Genomic DNA, 18,196 nt, shown 5'->3' with positions numbered 1-18,196 from the left:
TGTGTGTGTGTGTGTGTGTGTGTGTGTGTGTGTGTGTGTGTGTGTGTGTTTATTCTTGTAATTCTTTTTTTTTAAATATTTGTTATTTATTTCTAGGAGAGAGAGAGAGAGACAGCGTGAGCAGGGGAGGGTCAGAGAGAGAGGGAGTCACAGACTGAAACAGGCTCCAGGCTCTGAGCTGGCAGTCAGCACAGAGCCCGACGCGGGGCTCGAACCCACGAACCGCGAGATCATGACCTAAGTGAAAGTCAGACGCTTAACCAACTAAGCCACCCAGGCGCCCCTATTCTTGTAATTCTGACAGTATTGTTTTCCAGCTCTTTATATCCATTATTGCTTCTTTCCATTTTCATTTGATTATTGTTCCCATAACAGTATTAAATGAAGATATTTTCTTTTACTCTGACCAGCACTGAACTGAAAGTTCAATGTGAGCCCAGTAAAATTGAATATCTGCATTCGTGGCATTGTGATTACCAATGAATTGTTTTGTAATGTTTCATTACAGCTTGTAGATTTTCAGTGGAAACTGGGGATGGCGGTGAGCTCAGACAGTTGCAGATCTCTTAAGTATCCTTACGTTGCAGTGTTGCTCAAAGTGGCAGATCATTCAGGCCAAGTGAAGAATAAATCCTTTGAAATGACAATTCCACAGTTTCAGGTTTGTGATTTCACTCATTCAATTGTAGTTTATGGTTCTGTAATTGCTACTTGAACATGAAATCCTTCTTAAGGGAAAATTTTAATTGTTTTTATTTGCAGTTCTTTTGATGTGTATTTATTAGTACACATAAAAGATCTAAATTTGTTTTCTCTGGGAATTTGATAAATTTCAGTACTTTTGTGTACTGTCACATTTGATCACTTTCATAGTACTCCCCTGTGAATATATTTAGGAAATTTTCATCTTCTCTGGCAAGATATTTATTTTGCATTTAACTGTTTTGTTCTTATTCTTTTTAGACTTAAGTTCGAAAATGATAAAATAATGGATCTTATCTTTGAAATAGGCTCCGCACATGCTTGGGATTCTCTTTCTCCCTCTCCCTCTGCCCCTTCCCCACTTGCATTCTCTCCTGCTCTCTCTCTCTCTCAAAATAAATAAACTTTAAAAAAAGTGACATCTAACTTCTTTCCATGAGTTTACATGTAAATTAAAATTACATATATGTATGTATATATGTATATACACACTCTTAAGTAGTAAAATAGACCAAATAAGAAGGAAAATGCAAATATGTAAGTCATTAGGGAGTATCCTAATTGCTGAAGTTAAGTTTCAAATTTGCCTCCTAGCTTCCTGGCAGATAGAGAAGAAAGGAAAAGAGAATTTACTTGCTCCCTCTCTTATTGTATTGGGGATGGAAAAGAAAGATGACTTTTACAGAACAACCATACCAGCTTAATTTTTAAATGGCAGAGAAATTTGCTTCTACCATTTAAACCATTGTCATTGTTGGGTTTCTCTTATTGTAACTAAACAGCTCCTATCGTTTTGAAATGTAGTCTTTCATTAGATTTAAAGTGGTTTGAAGCCTGTAAACCAAACTCTCATTTTTACTTAAAGATTTTATTTTTAAATAATGTCTACACCCAGCATGGGGCTCAGACTCATAACCCCGAGATCAAGAGCTGTATGTTGTATTGACTGAGCCAGCCAGGTGTCCCCCAAAGTGTCATTTTTCCTTTTATTTTCATTGCCTAGTACAGGGTTGGGTATTTAATAACCCTTTCTGGTATAATCTCAAAAGAATTTTCTTTTGCATTTTAATTTATTTTTATTATTTATTATTATTTTTTTTTTAGAGAGAGCATGAATTGTGGAGGGAGAGAGAGAGAATCTTAAACAGCCTCCTTACCCAGCATGGAGCCCAATGCAGGGCTCAATCTCATGACCCTAAGAGCATGACCTCAGCTAAAAATAAAGAGTCTAACACTAAACTGACTGAGCCTCCCAGGCACCCCTCTAAAAAGTTTAATCATGAGCTAATTATCCAACTCTACAATAGTATATTTGCTTGTACCAAATTGCATCTGTTCTTTATAATTTTCTAATAATAATAGTGATATAAACATTAATATACAAACTCAATATGGCCTGTAGGCCCTAGTGGTCAGATATAAGTAAAAGAATGACTTACCTATCCCCTAAAAGCCAAGTTAATATATTTTTCCTTTTTCTCTGCAGAATTTCTACAGACAGTTCAAGGAAATTGCTGCAGTTATTGAAACTGTGTGAAAACTGATGACTTGCTTGATAAATTATGGCTATTATTCTAAAATTATGGGCTGCACTTTCTGTAACAAAACTGTATATGGATCAAATGATATTTATTGAATGAAAATTGTACTTTTGTTTTTACATTTTTTTAATAATAAAAAAATCATACAGACAGGAATTAGTGGTGATCAATGCAAAACTTTGTGAATGTACTAAAAGCTACTCAATCAAACACTTCAAAGGGCGAACTCTGTTTTGTAAACTGTATCTCAATTAAAACTCAGAGTTGAATGATTGATTTTGAAGGCAACACAAGTTTATGTATTAGACCAATAGTTTTAAATTTTATTAATAATAAAATCTTTTATGGAGACCTATATATAAAATATATGTAAGTTTTTAAAAAGGTAGTATTTATTATAACATTACAAATTCAATTTTTCAACCTTCACTTATAATAACACCAATCGTGAGAAAGTGAGGCTGCTCCTTCTCAGGCATTTAGATCAAGTTAGGACTGACCACTGCTGCCTTAAAACAGTCATTTCTGTCATTAACATTTGTATTAAGTTCAAATACATGCTCAGAGATAGAAAAATAAATTTTATTTTGAGCTCTCTATATAACTGAGTTAACCTGGTAGCACAAATTACTGTGTTAGATGATTTCTGTTGAATTTAAATTTGTAAACCAGTTTTGAAAATATTTCATAAAGCCAAAGCAATTGACACTGTATGGCATTGCTTAGAAATAAGCAAATAGGCCATTAGAATAAACTAGGTGACCTAGAAATAGATCAAGACATTTGGGACATGGATGGTGTTTCAGCTGGATGGGAAAATGTGATTTATTTAATAAATTATACTAGCAGTCACAACATAGACCAAAGTAAATTCCAGATGGATTAAATGACTTTAAAATATGAAAATTAGAGGTGTTACAGAATATTTATGTTAACTAAGGTAAGCAACTCTGCAACTATAACATACAACATAGGTATATTTAAAATATAAGAATTAAACAATTATATGTGGGGAAAAAAGGTCATTAAAGACAAATGACATGCTGGTTTGATGTTTAAGTTACTTGGTCTGGAGAAGAAATTACTTTTTTTTTTTTTTAATGTTTTTATTTATTTCTAGGNCGGACGCTTAACCGACTAAGCCACCCAGGCGCCCCAAGAAGAAATTACTTTAAATATTTCAAGTAGGAAGAGCTATTATATAGGAAATGAGATAGATGCTCCCTAAACTGTCAGACTGAGGAAACAAGTCAGTGGAAATTCCTTTTGGCTTCTAGAAACCCAGGGGTGCAGGAATTTCAGGGAAAACCATTGCCAATAATCTCTGCACAATGTAGGACATTACCTGGAAGCCACAGTAAGTGCCACATTTCTGCTGTCACATATCCAAGAAATAAAGGCTGCTAGCTTTCTTTGCCCTTCCTAATTTTGCAGTGAGAATGCCTCTCTTTGGTGGAAGTTAAACCAGGACCCTGTTAACATAAGAAGCGGGTCAATTCAGTTTCTAGTCTTTTAGCACTTAAAGAGGGGAGATTTAGAACAGCAAGAATGGTGCTGAGTGTTTTTATTCGGCTGACAGAAATAGGAGTTATTATGGTCCTTTTGCAAAATGACCATACAGACAATATAGAAATTTTATAGTCCAGAAATGTCAGTCCAGAAATAAACCCTTTGAAATAAAGCTAGGAGTATGTAGAGATATTTGGCAAAAATGGTTGAATGCTCATCCATTTCCTCTGCTTGCACCCACAGGCAGACTGCATTTTCCAGCTTCCCTTTGCAGTTAGGTAAGGATCTCACGATTGGGTTGTAGCCAATGGAATCTGGACAGAAGCATCCTAAGCCACATCCAGTTCTTGTCATAAATCATTCTCATCTTCTGGCCAACAGACATATGAAAAAATGCTCAAAATCACTAATCTTCAGGAAACACAAATCAGAATCACAAATATTACACGTCAGAATGACTAACATCAAAAAGACAAAAAATAACAAGTGATGAAGATGCGGAGAAAGAACTCCCATGCACCATTGGTAGGAATGCAAATTGGGATGACACCATGGAAATTCCTCAAAAAATTTAAGATAGGAACATGATGTGATCCAATAACTCTACTACTGGGTATTTACCTAAAGAAAATGAAAACACTAATTTGAAAAGATATATGCACCCCTCTGTTTATTGCAGCATGATTTACAATAGTCAAAATATGGGAGCAACCCAAGTGTCTGTCAGTAGACAAATGGATAAAGGTGTGTGTGTGTGTGTGTGTGTGTGTATGTGTGTACACAAATATGCAGCCATAAAATAGGAAATTGTGCCATTTGTGACAACATGGATGGACCTAGAGAGTACTCTGCTAAGTGAAATAAGACCGAAAAAGACAAATCTATGATTTCACTCGTGTGAAATCTAAAAGCACAACAAATGAAGAAACAAACTGCAGAATCAGACTTGTAAATACAGGAAACAATCTGATGGCTGCCAGAGAAAAGGTGAGGTGGGGATGGGCAAAATGGGGAAAGGTAAGTAAGTGGAAGGCTTCTAGTTACACAATGATTAAGTCACAGTAATAAAAGGCACAACATAGGGAATAAAGTCAGTGATATTGTATGGTGACAGACGGTGGCTCCACTTGTGAGCATGACCTAGCATTCAGACTTGTGAAGTCACTATGTTGTACACCTGAAACTAATGTAACCTTGTGTGTCAAATACACTCAAAGAATTTTAGTTAAAGAAAATCCTTCTCTTCCAAGTTCTCTCACATCCTTGCTGCTGGAAACGAAGGACTCTAAGATAGCAAAACTGTAAGATGGATCCCTGGGTCACTACTGGAGGCAAATGCCTTGTAATAACAGCCCACCTTGCATTGGACAGTGGTGGGAACTAGAAACCAACTTTTATTGTCATAAGCTGGTGAGATATTTGCAGTGTTTGTTGTAATGTAAGTGAGCATAAACTTGAATAACAGAAGATATATGTATGAAGATTTTTATTGTAGTATTTCCAGTGGCAAAAATGCAAAACAAAGGAAAAGAGTGAATACCTGTCAATAAATGAATGGTTATTCTGCTATAGCATNTGCATTGGACAGTGGTGGGAACTAGAAACCAACTTTTATTGTCATAAGCTGGTGAGATATTTGCAGTGTTTGTTGTAATGTAAGTGAGCATAAACTTGAATAACAGAAGATATATGTATGAAGATTTTTATTGTAGTATTTCCAGTGGCAAAAATGCAAAACAAAGGAAAAGAGTGAATACCTGTCAATAAATGGTTATTCTGCTATAGCATATCATACATCTACTAAGATTTGCCTCTGAGATATTATCAGTGCATACTGTTAGGTCTTATAAAATGGTACAAAATTGCATTCATATGTATTTGGATACTTTGTGGAAAATTACAAGTGTACAGAGGGATGTCTACCAGCTTGTAAGCATTAGTGGAGAGGGTGTCTGGGGAGGGGGAGGAAGAGCAGGTTAAAATTTTTATTTTCTTTAAGTTCATGGTTCATGATAAATAAGTAGGGCTTAACAAAAATTCTTGAGGGGCACCTGGGTGGCTTAGTTAGTTAAATGTCCGACTTGGGCTCAGGTCATGATATTGTGGTTCATGAGGTCAAGCCCCATGTTGGGCTCTGTGCTGACAGCTCAGAGCCTGGAGCCTTCTTTGGATACTCTGTCTCCCTCTCTCTCTGCCTTTCCCCCGACTCATGCTCAGTCTCTCTCTCTCTGTTAAAAATAAACATAAACATTTTTTAAAGTACTTGAAAACATAGGATTTTTAAGAAAATGTTTTATTTATTTTTGAGAGAGGTGTGGGGGGAGAAGAGGGAGACACAGAATCCCAAACAGGCTCTATGCTGTATGCACAGAGCCTGATGCAGGACTTGAACTCCTGAACTATGAAATCATGACCTGAACCAAAATCAAGAGTCAGACACTTAGCTGACTGAGTCACCCACGTGCCCTGAAAATATAGGATTTTTAAAGATATTTGTTTTAAATATGCTTGTGAAAAGCTCTTACAATTCTTTTCATGGTATAATACTTACTTTAACAAATGTATAGTGTATCGAAGGAGGATTGCTTCTGAAGTGCCCCCGCAAACCAGGATAGACAAACCTAATACATCAAACACAGGTCTAGCCATGCTTTAGAAATGGTGAGCATCTTGGCTGGTGACACACAGGTATAACTTTGTCTCTTCTTCTGATCTTCCATGTTGGCCATTCATGTCTCCTTCACACCGTCGGCCTTTTCACAGGTCTCCTAGGGTCTGCTAGGGAGGCCTGGGTCCACTGCCAATGGCTACCACCTGGGTACTTAGGTCCTATCTGTTTGAAGAGTTAGCCCCTGGTCATTCATACTTACCAGCGGCCCCAAGATATTCCCTATTACCCCTGCTCTAGATATTTGTACATTAATGATTCTAGGATTCTGAGAAGCCCAAATCCCCTTTCCATTCCTTTTACTCTCCTATCACCTACCAATATCATTGTACTCCCAGAAATCTGAGTAGAAACCGCCCCCACCTAAGTCTGGGTAAATACAACATACTTGCTTTCCAGACTCTGCATTGGGTTTCTTCAGGTCCCACTCACCTGAGTTCAAAACCTTCCACTTCTCCCTCCCCATTAGTGATGTTTAAGGATATGCAGAGGCCCAAAGTGCTCACTGTGTAACATTGGTTACACAACTTTCAATTTAAATTGTATGTTTAAATTTAATTTTTGAATTTAAAAGGCAAGTTTTTTTTTTCATAATACAGTTTTACACTATTTTCATTGCAAACGTCTACTTTTGTTCTCTATGAGTTTAATGAGTTCACTGGGATGGCCTGGGAATTAACCACTGTTTATAATAACATTTCTGTGGGAAAATGTGTTTCAAGTTTCAAACACTTGCTCTTAAATGTAAACTTTTGGGAAAAAGAAAACTTATTCTTAAGTTGGAATATGTTGCCGTTGATTGCCCTTGAGCTCATCAAGCAAAACCCAAGTGTTTTCAGATATTCTGCTACTGAGATGATTTAGCATAAGTATCTGATTTATGAGGAAAGAAGGTAAAATAGTCACATTTATTTAAAGGAAATGAAACTTCCAACATGCTGCCTTGATTTTAAAAGTGTTTAATCACTTAGAATTTTGTGTCTTTGGTTCCCATTTTCCAGTATTAACTGCTTGCCGTTTTTTTCCACTAATCTTTCTTTGGATGTTTTACAGATTCAGTACTCCTTTTCTTCCTTCCTGTATGGCTTATCTGGAAAGTTCCTTCCTGCATGGCTCATCTGAAAAGTTTTGAAATGTCTGGCAGTAATACAAACAGTAAGGGTTAGAAAAATACTGAGGAATTTAGGTCACATTAAAAATACAAGTCAGGAAACAGGGGTGCCTGGGTGGCTCAGTCAATTAAGCATCTGACTCTTGGTTTCAGCTCAGGTCATGATCTCATGATTTGTGGGTTCAAGCCCTGTGTTGGGCTCTGCACTGGCAGTGTAGAGACTGCTTGGGATTCTCTCTCCCTCTCTCTCTCTTTCTGCCCCTCACCCACCCCCCTTGCACTGTCTCTCTCTCTCTCTCTAAATAAACACACTTTAAAAAATGCAAGTCAGAACAACAGTATAGCTGAGTTTAGGGTGGAGAAACACGTATAAGATACCATCTTGTACAGTGATTTAGACTGCATTGCAATTTGACTATTAGTTTTCTAAAGTTTAAAAAACAAACAAACCCTCAACCACTCATTAGAGTCACGACAATGTAAAAGCAAAACATATAGTTCAAGGTAACCATAATTTAGTCAAAAGAGATCTGAATTTTGCCCAGGGCTCCCACCTAATACAGAGTGCACTCTAGAATGAGTCAGGATGTCACATCTTAGATAACATCTTGACAACAGTTGAAAGATAATTTCTTACCAATGATTCATAACATTGGTGACACCACTGTAACCTAACTCATAAATTACAATTACAACCGATTGTGTAGACTTCTTGATTTGTAGTGGTTAGGGAATCCCTACATTTTCATTAGTAATGCTTGTTGAAGTCATTTACTATGTCAAGGTACACAACTAATCCTCAAATTGAATGGTTCTTGTAAAAGCAGATTAGGGGATTGCGTTGGGAGTCCTCAAAACCTTCCTGAATTTTGGTAATTCATTAGGTGCACTCTCAGGACTCAGCATGTAGTCATAGGCGTGGCTCTGATTTATTATAGTGAAAAGATACAGAGCATAACCAGCAAAGAGAAAAGGGACATGGGGCTAAGTAAACTAGATGTAAACTTCAAGATTCCCTTTCCAGTGGAGTGACACAGGATGTGCTTAATTCCTCAAGCAACAAGTTGAGACAAATTGTGGGAAATGTTGCCAATCAGGGAAACTCATTAGAGACTGAACACTCAGGGTTTTTATCCGTGTCTGATCATATTACCCCTGTCTGGCACATACCTAAATTTTAATCTCTGAGAAGAAAGGCAAAAATGGACTTGTTTGTACAAACAGTTTAGACACTGAGCCACTCGTACCAGTTAGTGGTCCACCAGTTAGTGGTCAGAAGCTTCCTGAAATCCATGTCCCAGATGCCAGCTAAGGGCCAACCTTGTAAGGAGGATTTTTAATTTTTCAAATGTTTTTATTTTTTTATTTTTGAGAGAGAGAGAGAGAGACAGAGTGCGAGCAGGGAAGAGGCAGAGAGAGAGAGGAAGGCAGAACCTGAAGCAGTCTCCAGGCTCTGAGCTGTCAGCAGAGAGCCTGATGCAGGGCTCAAACTCAGGAACCATGAGATCATGACCTGAGCGCAAGTCTGATACTTAACCTGCTAAGCCACCCAGGCATCCCAAGGAGGATTTTTAAAGTACAAGCAGTTAGGCCTGCTATGTTAACTTTTTTCCACGCCCAGATAATTAAACTTCTCTAAACACTCTGGAGGTAACTATATAGCTTCTTATATATTGCCTAAAGAAAAAAATCTATCTGCTTTAGTGCTGGTTCGTTGATATTAATTTTATTAGTTTTCAAGTACTGAATGATTCTAGTGTAAATTTAGCCTATATACTACACTGATTAAGACTTCACTGATCAAGAACCTCAGAATTTAAATATTTCATTTTTGAATTTGAGTAACAAACATGTGTGAAATAGGTTAAATGGTATTTTATAACTTCTTGTGTCATTCTCAAACAAGTATTGTGATTCTACCACGGCCTTTACATCAAAGAAGGATATTCCAGCTGTGGATTTAACCACCACTTCATAGCACAAAGAAATACTATAAATATAATGGACTGCATAGCTTGATTAACTTGATTTTGATTTATGTTCTTTTGAATTACAAGTGCCCTAGAAGAAAGTAGCTATTAATCTTTGGCTAGTTACTATTTCAGCATATGAAGAACACTGAGGAAAGAAAAGCGCTCACATGTCTTATTGTATTTCACATTCCTGTGCCAGGGTGAAAGGGCAAAGGAATATTTAAGATGTGCCATTAAAAAACTGTTACTATCAAGAAAAGAACTGCAGAAGCTTACCATCTATGTTTTCTTCCAGGACTGTTAGGTTTATGGTTACGGGCCTTAGGTTTAAATCTTTAGTCCATTATGAGTTCATTTTTGTCAATGGTGTAAGATACTGGTCCAGGTTTATTCTTGTTTGTGTGGCTGTCCAGTTTCCCCAGCACCATGTATTGAAGAGATTGTCCCTTTCCCATTTTATATTTTTGCCTCCTTTGTTAACTGACCATTACAGGTGTGGGTTTATTTCTGCAGTCCCTATTCGGTTCCATTGATCTCCGTGTCTGTTTTTATGCTAATATTGCACTGCTTTGATTACTATAGCTTTGTAGTAGTTTGAAATCAAGGGGTGTGATGCCTCCAACTTTGTTCTTTCTCAAGATTGTTTTGACTGTTCAGGGTCTTCTGTGGTTCCATACCAGACTTTAGTATGATTTGTTCTATTTCTGTGAAAAATACTGTTGGAATTTTGATAAAAAATTGCATTTAATCTGTAGATGCTTTGGTTAGTATTACATTTTAATAATATTAAGTATTCTAATCCATAAGCATGAAATATCTTTCCACTTAACTTGTGACTTCTTCAACTTCTTTCATGAATGTCTTATATTTTTCAGTGTATAAGTCTATCACTTTCTTGGTTAAATTTATCCCCAGGCATTTGATTCTTTTCTTGATGCAACTGCAGATGAGATTGTTTTCTTAATTTCTCTTTCTGATAGTTCATTATTAGTGCATAAAAATGCAACAGAGTTTTGTATATTACTTTTGTATCCTGCAACTTTACTGAATTATTTTATTAGTTCTAATAGTTTCTTGATGGAGTCTTTAGAATTTTCTCTATATAATATTATTTCATCTGCAAATAATAACAGTTTTAATTCTTTCCTTCCAATTTTTGTTGACTTTCATTTCTATTTCTTGCCTAATTGCCCTGGCAAGGGCTCTCATACTGCCATATTATCTTTATATTATATTAATAGATACATATTAAGTGCTTTATACAAATAATCTTTGTTTCCTCTCTCCTTCCATCCCCCTCTCTCTCGGCTTTTCTTTTACTGATAAAATTTGTGTTTTTGCTTGGATGGCTGCTTGTATAGTAATATCATTATATCATACCCTCAGTAATTTTCTATTTGTTCTCTAATATGAGAAATAATCAAAACTGGAGGACCACTTCTTCATTCCTCCTCTTCCTCTCTCCCAGCATCTGATGTGAAGTAATGTCCTCTTATTTCCAGGTATAACTAGAAGGCAGTCAGCTTGCCTGCTCTACTTGGCATATGTTCTCCCCATTTCACACCCCCTCCTCCTATGTCTGATAACTGTGCTTTCACCTTATTAGGGCATGTGACCAATAACATATTATATCCTGTCCTTTATATCTATCCATCATTTTGTCTTAGTTCCATAAGTCAATATATATGTAATGCTTCCCACCAGTCCTGATGTTGATGTCTGTCTAGTCATTTTGGTTGTTGGAAGCTTACTCTCTGGTAGGTATCTTAGGAAGGGGCATGGAAACAATATTTCTTTAGTTCACAAATTTTCATAATAATTTGTTTATGGTCTTTATACTTGAATGTAATTTTGCATGGTACAGAACCCTGATTTCACATTTTCTTGCCTTGAGTGTGTTAAATATATCACTGTACTATCTTTAACACATGAAGGGTTGAGGCAGAAAGACCTGGCAATTTATACCATTTCTCTTATAAGTGATTGCATTTTTGTTTCTTGGGTTTTTTTTTCCTTGATACAAAGAGTACTTAAAGTTATTCTTTAAAATTCATTAGTGGGGTGCATGGGTGGTTCAGTCAGTTGAGCATCTGACTTGATTTGGGCTCAGGTAATGATCTCACAGTTTGTGGGATTGAGCCCCATGTCAGACTCTTCGCTGACAGTGCGGAGCCTGCTTGGGATTCTTTCTCTCTACCTCTCTGTCTCTCTGTCCCTCCCCTGTTGGTGTGTGTGCTTTCTCTCTCTCTCTCTGAAAATACATAAATATTTAAAATTCATTAGTCTTACTAGAATAATACTTGATGTTGGCCATTTTTCAGTCAGTTTTTTCAGGCAGATGCTTTGCTTTTCAATATATTTTCAAAGGTTTTGTTTGTTTTGTTGTGGTTTGGTCAGGAAATTTTACTTTTCTTTCTTTCTTTTTTTTTTTTTTTTACATCTGTTCTGTTGCTCTGGTTCTCTTCCTTGGGTACTTCTGGCATACATATGTAGGAATTTTCGTTGTCTTCTTTATCTGTTACTTTCTCTCAAATCCTTTTCAACTCTTCATTTCTATTTGATTTTTAACATTTTCTTCCTCTTATAGTTCTATTTCTGTTAATACATTGCTTTTCTATGTTCTTGCTTTCCTTCCTTCTTGTTAATTCTCCTTAAAAAAATCCTTAGTTATGTCCCGAGTTCTTTCATTTTTCTTCTTACATAAACCTTTTTGTTTCACATTTACTTCTGAGAAAAAGTACTAGGCCCAAATAACCGTGAAGCCACTACTGCTACAATGGATGCTTGCCACATGCATTCTAAATCAAAAGAGCAGAGACTTAAAGGTACTTACGTCCCCACTCAGGACCTTGGGCTCTCCGAGGCAATAGAAATTTTACTATGGTCCAAGCTGGAATTTCCAGACAAGGCTTTCATTGGAGCTTATGCACCCCTGCAAGGGAGATAGCACAAAGGAAAGAGTCCTACATGCTGGCTCTCTGAACAAAGGCTGAGGCGAGGTTTTAAAGAGACTGAGGTGGAAAAGGAGTGACATCTAAGCATGTAGGGGTGGGGAGATACAGGAAGATCGGCATGCAGGTACAGTGGACCAAACATGTACATGCTTCATCATGTACCACACGTCTCATTAGCATGTTAAATCCCCACCTCTGGGTGTGATTTTTAGTGTTGTAATGAGGGAACAAACAGGTGAAAGGTCGGCGCTGGAGTCTGCCCTCCCGCAGACTGGTTTGGTTGGGTACTTGCCAGTCCTCCTAGTGGAATCCCTTCTTTGGTGAGTATCCTGCTCTGCGCTTCTGCAAACGTGCTACTCAGCAGGCATAGGACTTCAGCTATCCAGGAACACTCGAGTTTGTGGCCAGGACCGAGGGGACTCAGTCTAGTCCCTGATCTGTCTCATGTAAAATTCTCTGAATTAGATCTCTGGAAGGAGAGAAAGGGCAGAACACTGGATGAAAGTCATACAACCACTGTCTGATCCCCTCTACCTCATGCTCAAAACCCCTGAAAGTTGCATTGCTTCTAGAATCGGAAGCATGTTCCTGTTTATTCAAGGGCATTTTCTCCCCGTGTTGGTGACTGAACAAAGGCAATTGCTATGGAAGAGGTATTCCACTAATGAATAGACAACTATATCAGAACACCAAAAAGGAAGTGACATAGAAAATCCTGTGTTTTCAAATATCAGATGATTTATTATTATTATAGTCATATGCAGTGGAGAAACCCCACCTCCCAAAGGCTCAATCCAAAACCTTTCTGTTGCTATTCATGCCAAACAGGGCTCACCGTATTTCTGGCATCATTCCTGAACCTAAGAGATCCAGCTGGCTTTTCAGGGTTTTGGAAACCTTGATTTTGTGACCTCATCATGGATTTCAACACTGCCAGCTATTTAGTCACTTAGGCCTCCTGATCAGTTTAGACCTCAGCATCTTTCTGGTGGCAGTTCTGTCTATAGGGATCATTTTTTTTACACTTCAGCCTCGACTGGAAGGAGATCCTGATTCCTGCAGTGAACAGTCATCAGAAGCTATAGCAACTGGTATAAACCCTTGAGGACCAGCGCGTCCAGCACTCAATGCCTGATCACACCTTTTACCACCTTAGTGAGCATCTGTTTCACTTCGCTTAGGTCTGTAATAAGGTCATTTCTGGCTCAGAGGACTTTTAAATTTTCTTGATTCAAGTTGGACATTTAAATTTCCTCCTACTGCACAATCTGCATTGCCCCCTTTCATAATATTTGGCAATGTTCAGTCTTTTTGTTTGCATAAGATTGCAACTTTCTAATGTTTTACATTTCCTTTGCCTTTTTTCTTTCTGCTTTCTCGTTGACTTCCTGTTCAATAAGGCTATCACGTGCTTAATCTGCTATCGCACGTCTATACTGCTGAGGGCCACGGCACAGGCCAAGCTAGCCTAGAGAAGAATGACCTCAAGATGATCTTTGAAGGGACAGATGAAAGAAGCTTGGCAGGAATCTTGGTGTCCTCGCTTTATAACCCCAGGTTCTTGCTTTGGAGTTTTTGAGTCTTTCTAGTGCTAATTTATGTGGGGTTTTTTTTTTTTTTATGGCTTTTATAGTTTTTAAAAAAATTTTTTAGCCTATTTGGAATTATTAGATTTTACAGTTTCACAATATGTTGGCATGTCTTTCTGAAGAGTTTTCATCATAGTGTGTGGGGATTTTTTTTCTGCTCCTTATTCCTTTTTTTCTTATAATGTTTTTTTGCATGAAATTTGGCAGCAATTGTTTTCTACTGCTTGTTTGGAAAGTGAAATCAGTTTTCCCACACTTTTATAATGGGGGGAGTTCAAAAAGATAGATTTTCTAGCATCCCTCATTCCAGGAATCCTTCTGTTGTTATTGCAAAGTAACAAGAAGAGGAAGAAGAAGAAGAAGAAGAAGAAGGAAAAGGAGAAGAGGAAGAGGAAGATCTCTTTGAGAGATCTGCTTCTCAGTGCTTTTGTTTTTTTTGAGGAAAACAATGGATCACTTAACAAAGGAGAATTACTTTACTTATTTATTTTAATGTTTATTTTTGAGAAAGAGAGAGAGACACACAGAGTGTGAGTGAAGGAGAGGCAGAGAGACAGGGAGACACAGAATCTGAAACAGGCTCCAGGCTCTGAGCTGTCAGCACAGACATGGTGCTTAAACTTATGAACCGCAAGATCATGACCTGAGCCGAAGTCAGGAGCTTAACCGACTGAGCCACCCAGGGGTCCCAAGGAGATTAACTTTATTTTTTATTTTTATTTTANATCCATCAGTCCTCAGTTTTTGTCAGCATTCAAGAGTCTCTCATGGTTTGCTTTTTTTATTTTTTTTATTTTTATTTTTTTTAATAGAAGGAGAATTACTTTAAAATGTAGTATCAAAATGGGTAGCTGAGAAAAAAGTGGAATTTTAATAAAAGGTATGTACAGAGTTTAATGATCCCAAACAGAGATTATTAATCAATAATTCTACTCTAGATCTAGAGCCATAACCATAAAAAATATTGCCTCATCTAAACAGCCTATTCCACACATATTAGAGCAAATCCCACTACTTCTTGGAGTGTTTTTTTTTTTTTTTAACTCCTCAGCCTTCATTTTTTGTTTCTTTCATCTCGTCCCTCAACCCATTTGCTTAAAAATAAATTTTCTAGGCCACCTTTTTTCAGTATTTTCTCTTCAGTAATCTCACTACTAGATAATCAACTATTTTGGCCAAGTTCTCTATGAAGCTAAATTTTGAGGAGAACTGATTTAAAATTCCCTAAAATTGGAAAAATGCATTATATACATATTGTTTACTGGTTAGTGATGATGACAAGTCAACATATAGTTTACTTAATCTTCTGTTCAATTTTCATGCTGGGTTGTATATTTATCCTTACACAGATTTGGCAGTTCCTCTGATTGTGTAACGAAACCACTCATCTTATGACTATGTTCTCTTTCAGGGGGCTGTTCAGTTTTCTGTGCTGTATCCTGATCGTTGATGCCATGGACCAAGGTCATAGTGCTGTAGGTTTTGAGCAGGATCTCTTCTTAGAGAGAGAAGTCCTTTCCACCATCTCCACATGAAAGAATGGAGGGTTTAAGCCCTTGGGGGGCTAAACCAGGAGCTTAAGGGAAGGTTTCTAGGGCCCTTGTTTCTCTGCCCAAAGATGACTCAAGTTCTGTCGGAAGGGACTATGTAGACAATGAAGTAGGTGTACCCCACTTCTTACACCTTATGCTTAGTTTGCTCCTTTGAAGACTGATGTGTGCCCTGATGGATGGGTCAGTATCTGGGTAGGCAGGTCTCAGCACTGTAATGAACTATTAGNTTTTTTTTTTTTTTTAGTTTATTTTAGAGAGAGAGAATGCATGAGTCGGGGAGGGGGCAGAGGGAGAGAAAATTCAGCATGGAGTCCAACATGGGGCTAGATTTCATGACCGGGATTATGATCTGAGGTGAAATCAAGAGTTAGGCACTCAAGAGACTGATGGAAATTTCTCTAGTTCTTCATACCACATCTACCAAATGATCTGCATCTACACTTATTTCCTCTTGTTTGCTGTTATGATGGAAGAGATATCCTGCCTCTTGTCTATAGATAAGTCTTTGACCTGGCTTCTGGATTGAATGCCTTCCTGCCTTTTCAAGGAACTTACTCATTTATTTAATAAACACTTACTGAGCACCCACTTTGTAACAGACACGATCTCCATTCATTGATCAGCTCTTCTCTCTTTTGTGGATTCAACTTCTCTCACTCTACTGGCTCTGTCCCAATGGCATTTAACCATGCTAACGCTCTCTCCCATTGAAAAACCAACTGAACCAACCCAGCTGAAAAAGAAGAAAAAAAAATCCCTCCTTTCCCCATGCCCCCTCCTTCAGTGACTACCCTATCTTCTCTTCAAAGCCAAACATCCTTTTTTTTTTTTTTTGCTTTTTATTTTTTTNGATCCATTCGTCCGTTGATGGACACTAGGCTCTTTCCATGTTTTAGCTATTGTTGAGAATGCAAAGCCAAATATCCTTAAAACACCGTTCGTACTTAGTGTTTTCATGTCGGCATGTCTCATTCATTCTCAATTCACGGCATTTTAGCTTCTGCTCTTACGGTTCTAGTAAGAGTGCTTTTGCTGAGACCATCAAAAACCAGAGTGTGGCTAAATTGAATGGAACCAATTCAGTTCTCACTTGGTTTGATCTGGATGCTGCATTTAAAAATGTGGACCACTTCTTTCACAGAGTTACCTTGATACCACATTCTCCCTATGTCTCTGGTTCATCCTTCTCAGTCTTTTTGCACACTACATTTTGGTTTGTATTTCCCTTACATGTTGATGTTCCTCGGTGTTTCCTGGGCAACCTTGCTTTCTCTTTGCAGCACACAATGGTTGATGTCATCAGCTTTTAAGAGTGTAATTATCATCCATATCATGTAAGAAAGATATTTGACATTGTATTGACATGAAGCTGCTGGAATCTCACAGACTGTTTTGTTTAAATAATTCTATAAGGGGAAGACCAAAATAAATCTGTTAATGAACCCTGATTAATAATCTATTTCACGCCAATTAAATACCAGTGGAGTGACAGAAGGGAGTTATTAGGTTTATAGTAGTATCTTAGTCATCACAATGCGGGATATATTTTACAGTGTAGCCTGTAGGGTCAATTGTTACAAGAATGAAGTTTCATGCAATATTGACGTAGTGCATAAACACATTATCATAAGAAAATGAAAAACAAACTTTGCAGTATCTATTTTCTTGAGTTAATGTTGCATTCCAAAGATGATGATGATAATCCTTTTGTAATGAAAAAGTAGACTATCACACACAAAAAGATTCTTTTTTTTTTAAATGTTTTTATTTATTTCTAGGAGAGAGAGAGAGAAAGACAGCATGAGCAGGGGAGGGTCAGAGAGAGAGGGAGTCACAGACTGAAACAGGCTCCAGGCTCTGAGCTGGCAGTCAGCACAGAGCCCGACGCGGGGCCCGAACCCACGAACCGCGAGATCATGACCTAAGCGAAAGTCAGACGCTTAACCGACTAAGCCACCCAGGCGCCCCTCACACAAAAAGATTCTTTTTGTTCTTCTCAGCAAACTCTCCAGGGATTCATATTTAAATTTTTTAAATGTTCATCAATTTTTGAGAAAGAGAGAGAGACAGAGAGAGAGAGAGCAAGCAGGGGGAGGGGCAGAGAGAGAGGGGAACACAGAATCTGAAGCAGGCTCCAGGCTCTGAGCTGTCAGCACCTGACGTGGGGCTTGAACTCACAACCCGTGAGATCATGACCTAAGCCAATGTCGGACAGCCAATTGGCTGAGCCACCCAGGCGCCCCCAGTAATTCATATGTATAAGGGACAGAACTTGTATATATACATTGAATGTGGCCTTCTTCCCTCTTGACTAGTGCCACATATCCTTAATGGGTTTCTGACGTGATTTTTAAATATTATTAAATCTTCTCCTTTATCTTAAATGCTGTGGTTGTTATTCTACATCTGCATATCGGATATGTCTGCCCTTCTCTCCCTTGCCTTATGCCCTGGAATGCTGTCCTTTAACTATGTCACCTGTGCTCCTCTGGCTTGTCCCATAGGAGGTATACCAGCAGGAGATGCAAACCAGGAAGCCAGCAAGTCAGAGTCTTTCTCCTCTGCCCCTTCCCTGCTCAGTGCTGTGTCCCTAGCA

General features: G+C 37.8%; 1 protein-coding gene across 3 annotated transcripts in view; it reads left to right on the top strand.

Annotated features, from left to right (window-relative positions):
* The window catches only part of COMMD6 (COMM domain containing 6), a 19,470-nt gene extending 17,071 nt beyond the window's left edge, over positions 1-2,399 (top strand). For all 3 annotated transcript variants that reach the window (XM_077760971.1, XM_077761106.1, XM_077761040.1), the window contains 2 exons: positions 509-661; positions 2,189-2,399. In XM_077760971.1, coding sequence (XP_077617097.1) covers positions 509-661; positions 2,189-2,239 — 204 coding nt within the window. In that variant the 3' untranslated portion in view covers positions 2,240-2,399. The remainder of the gene's footprint in view (positions 1-508; positions 662-2,188) is intronic.
* Positions 2,400-18,196: the final 15,797 nt, after the last annotated feature.

Source organism: Crocuta crocuta, unplaced genomic scaffold (assembly GCF_008692635.1).
Source record: "Crocuta crocuta isolate KB4526 unplaced genomic scaffold, BGI_CrCroc_1.0 scaffold60, whole genome shotgun sequence".
NCBI classification, from domain to species: domain Eukaryota; kingdom Metazoa; phylum Chordata; class Mammalia; order Carnivora; family Hyaenidae; genus Crocuta; species Crocuta crocuta.
This window is presented reverse-complemented; position numbering and strand designations above follow the sequence as displayed.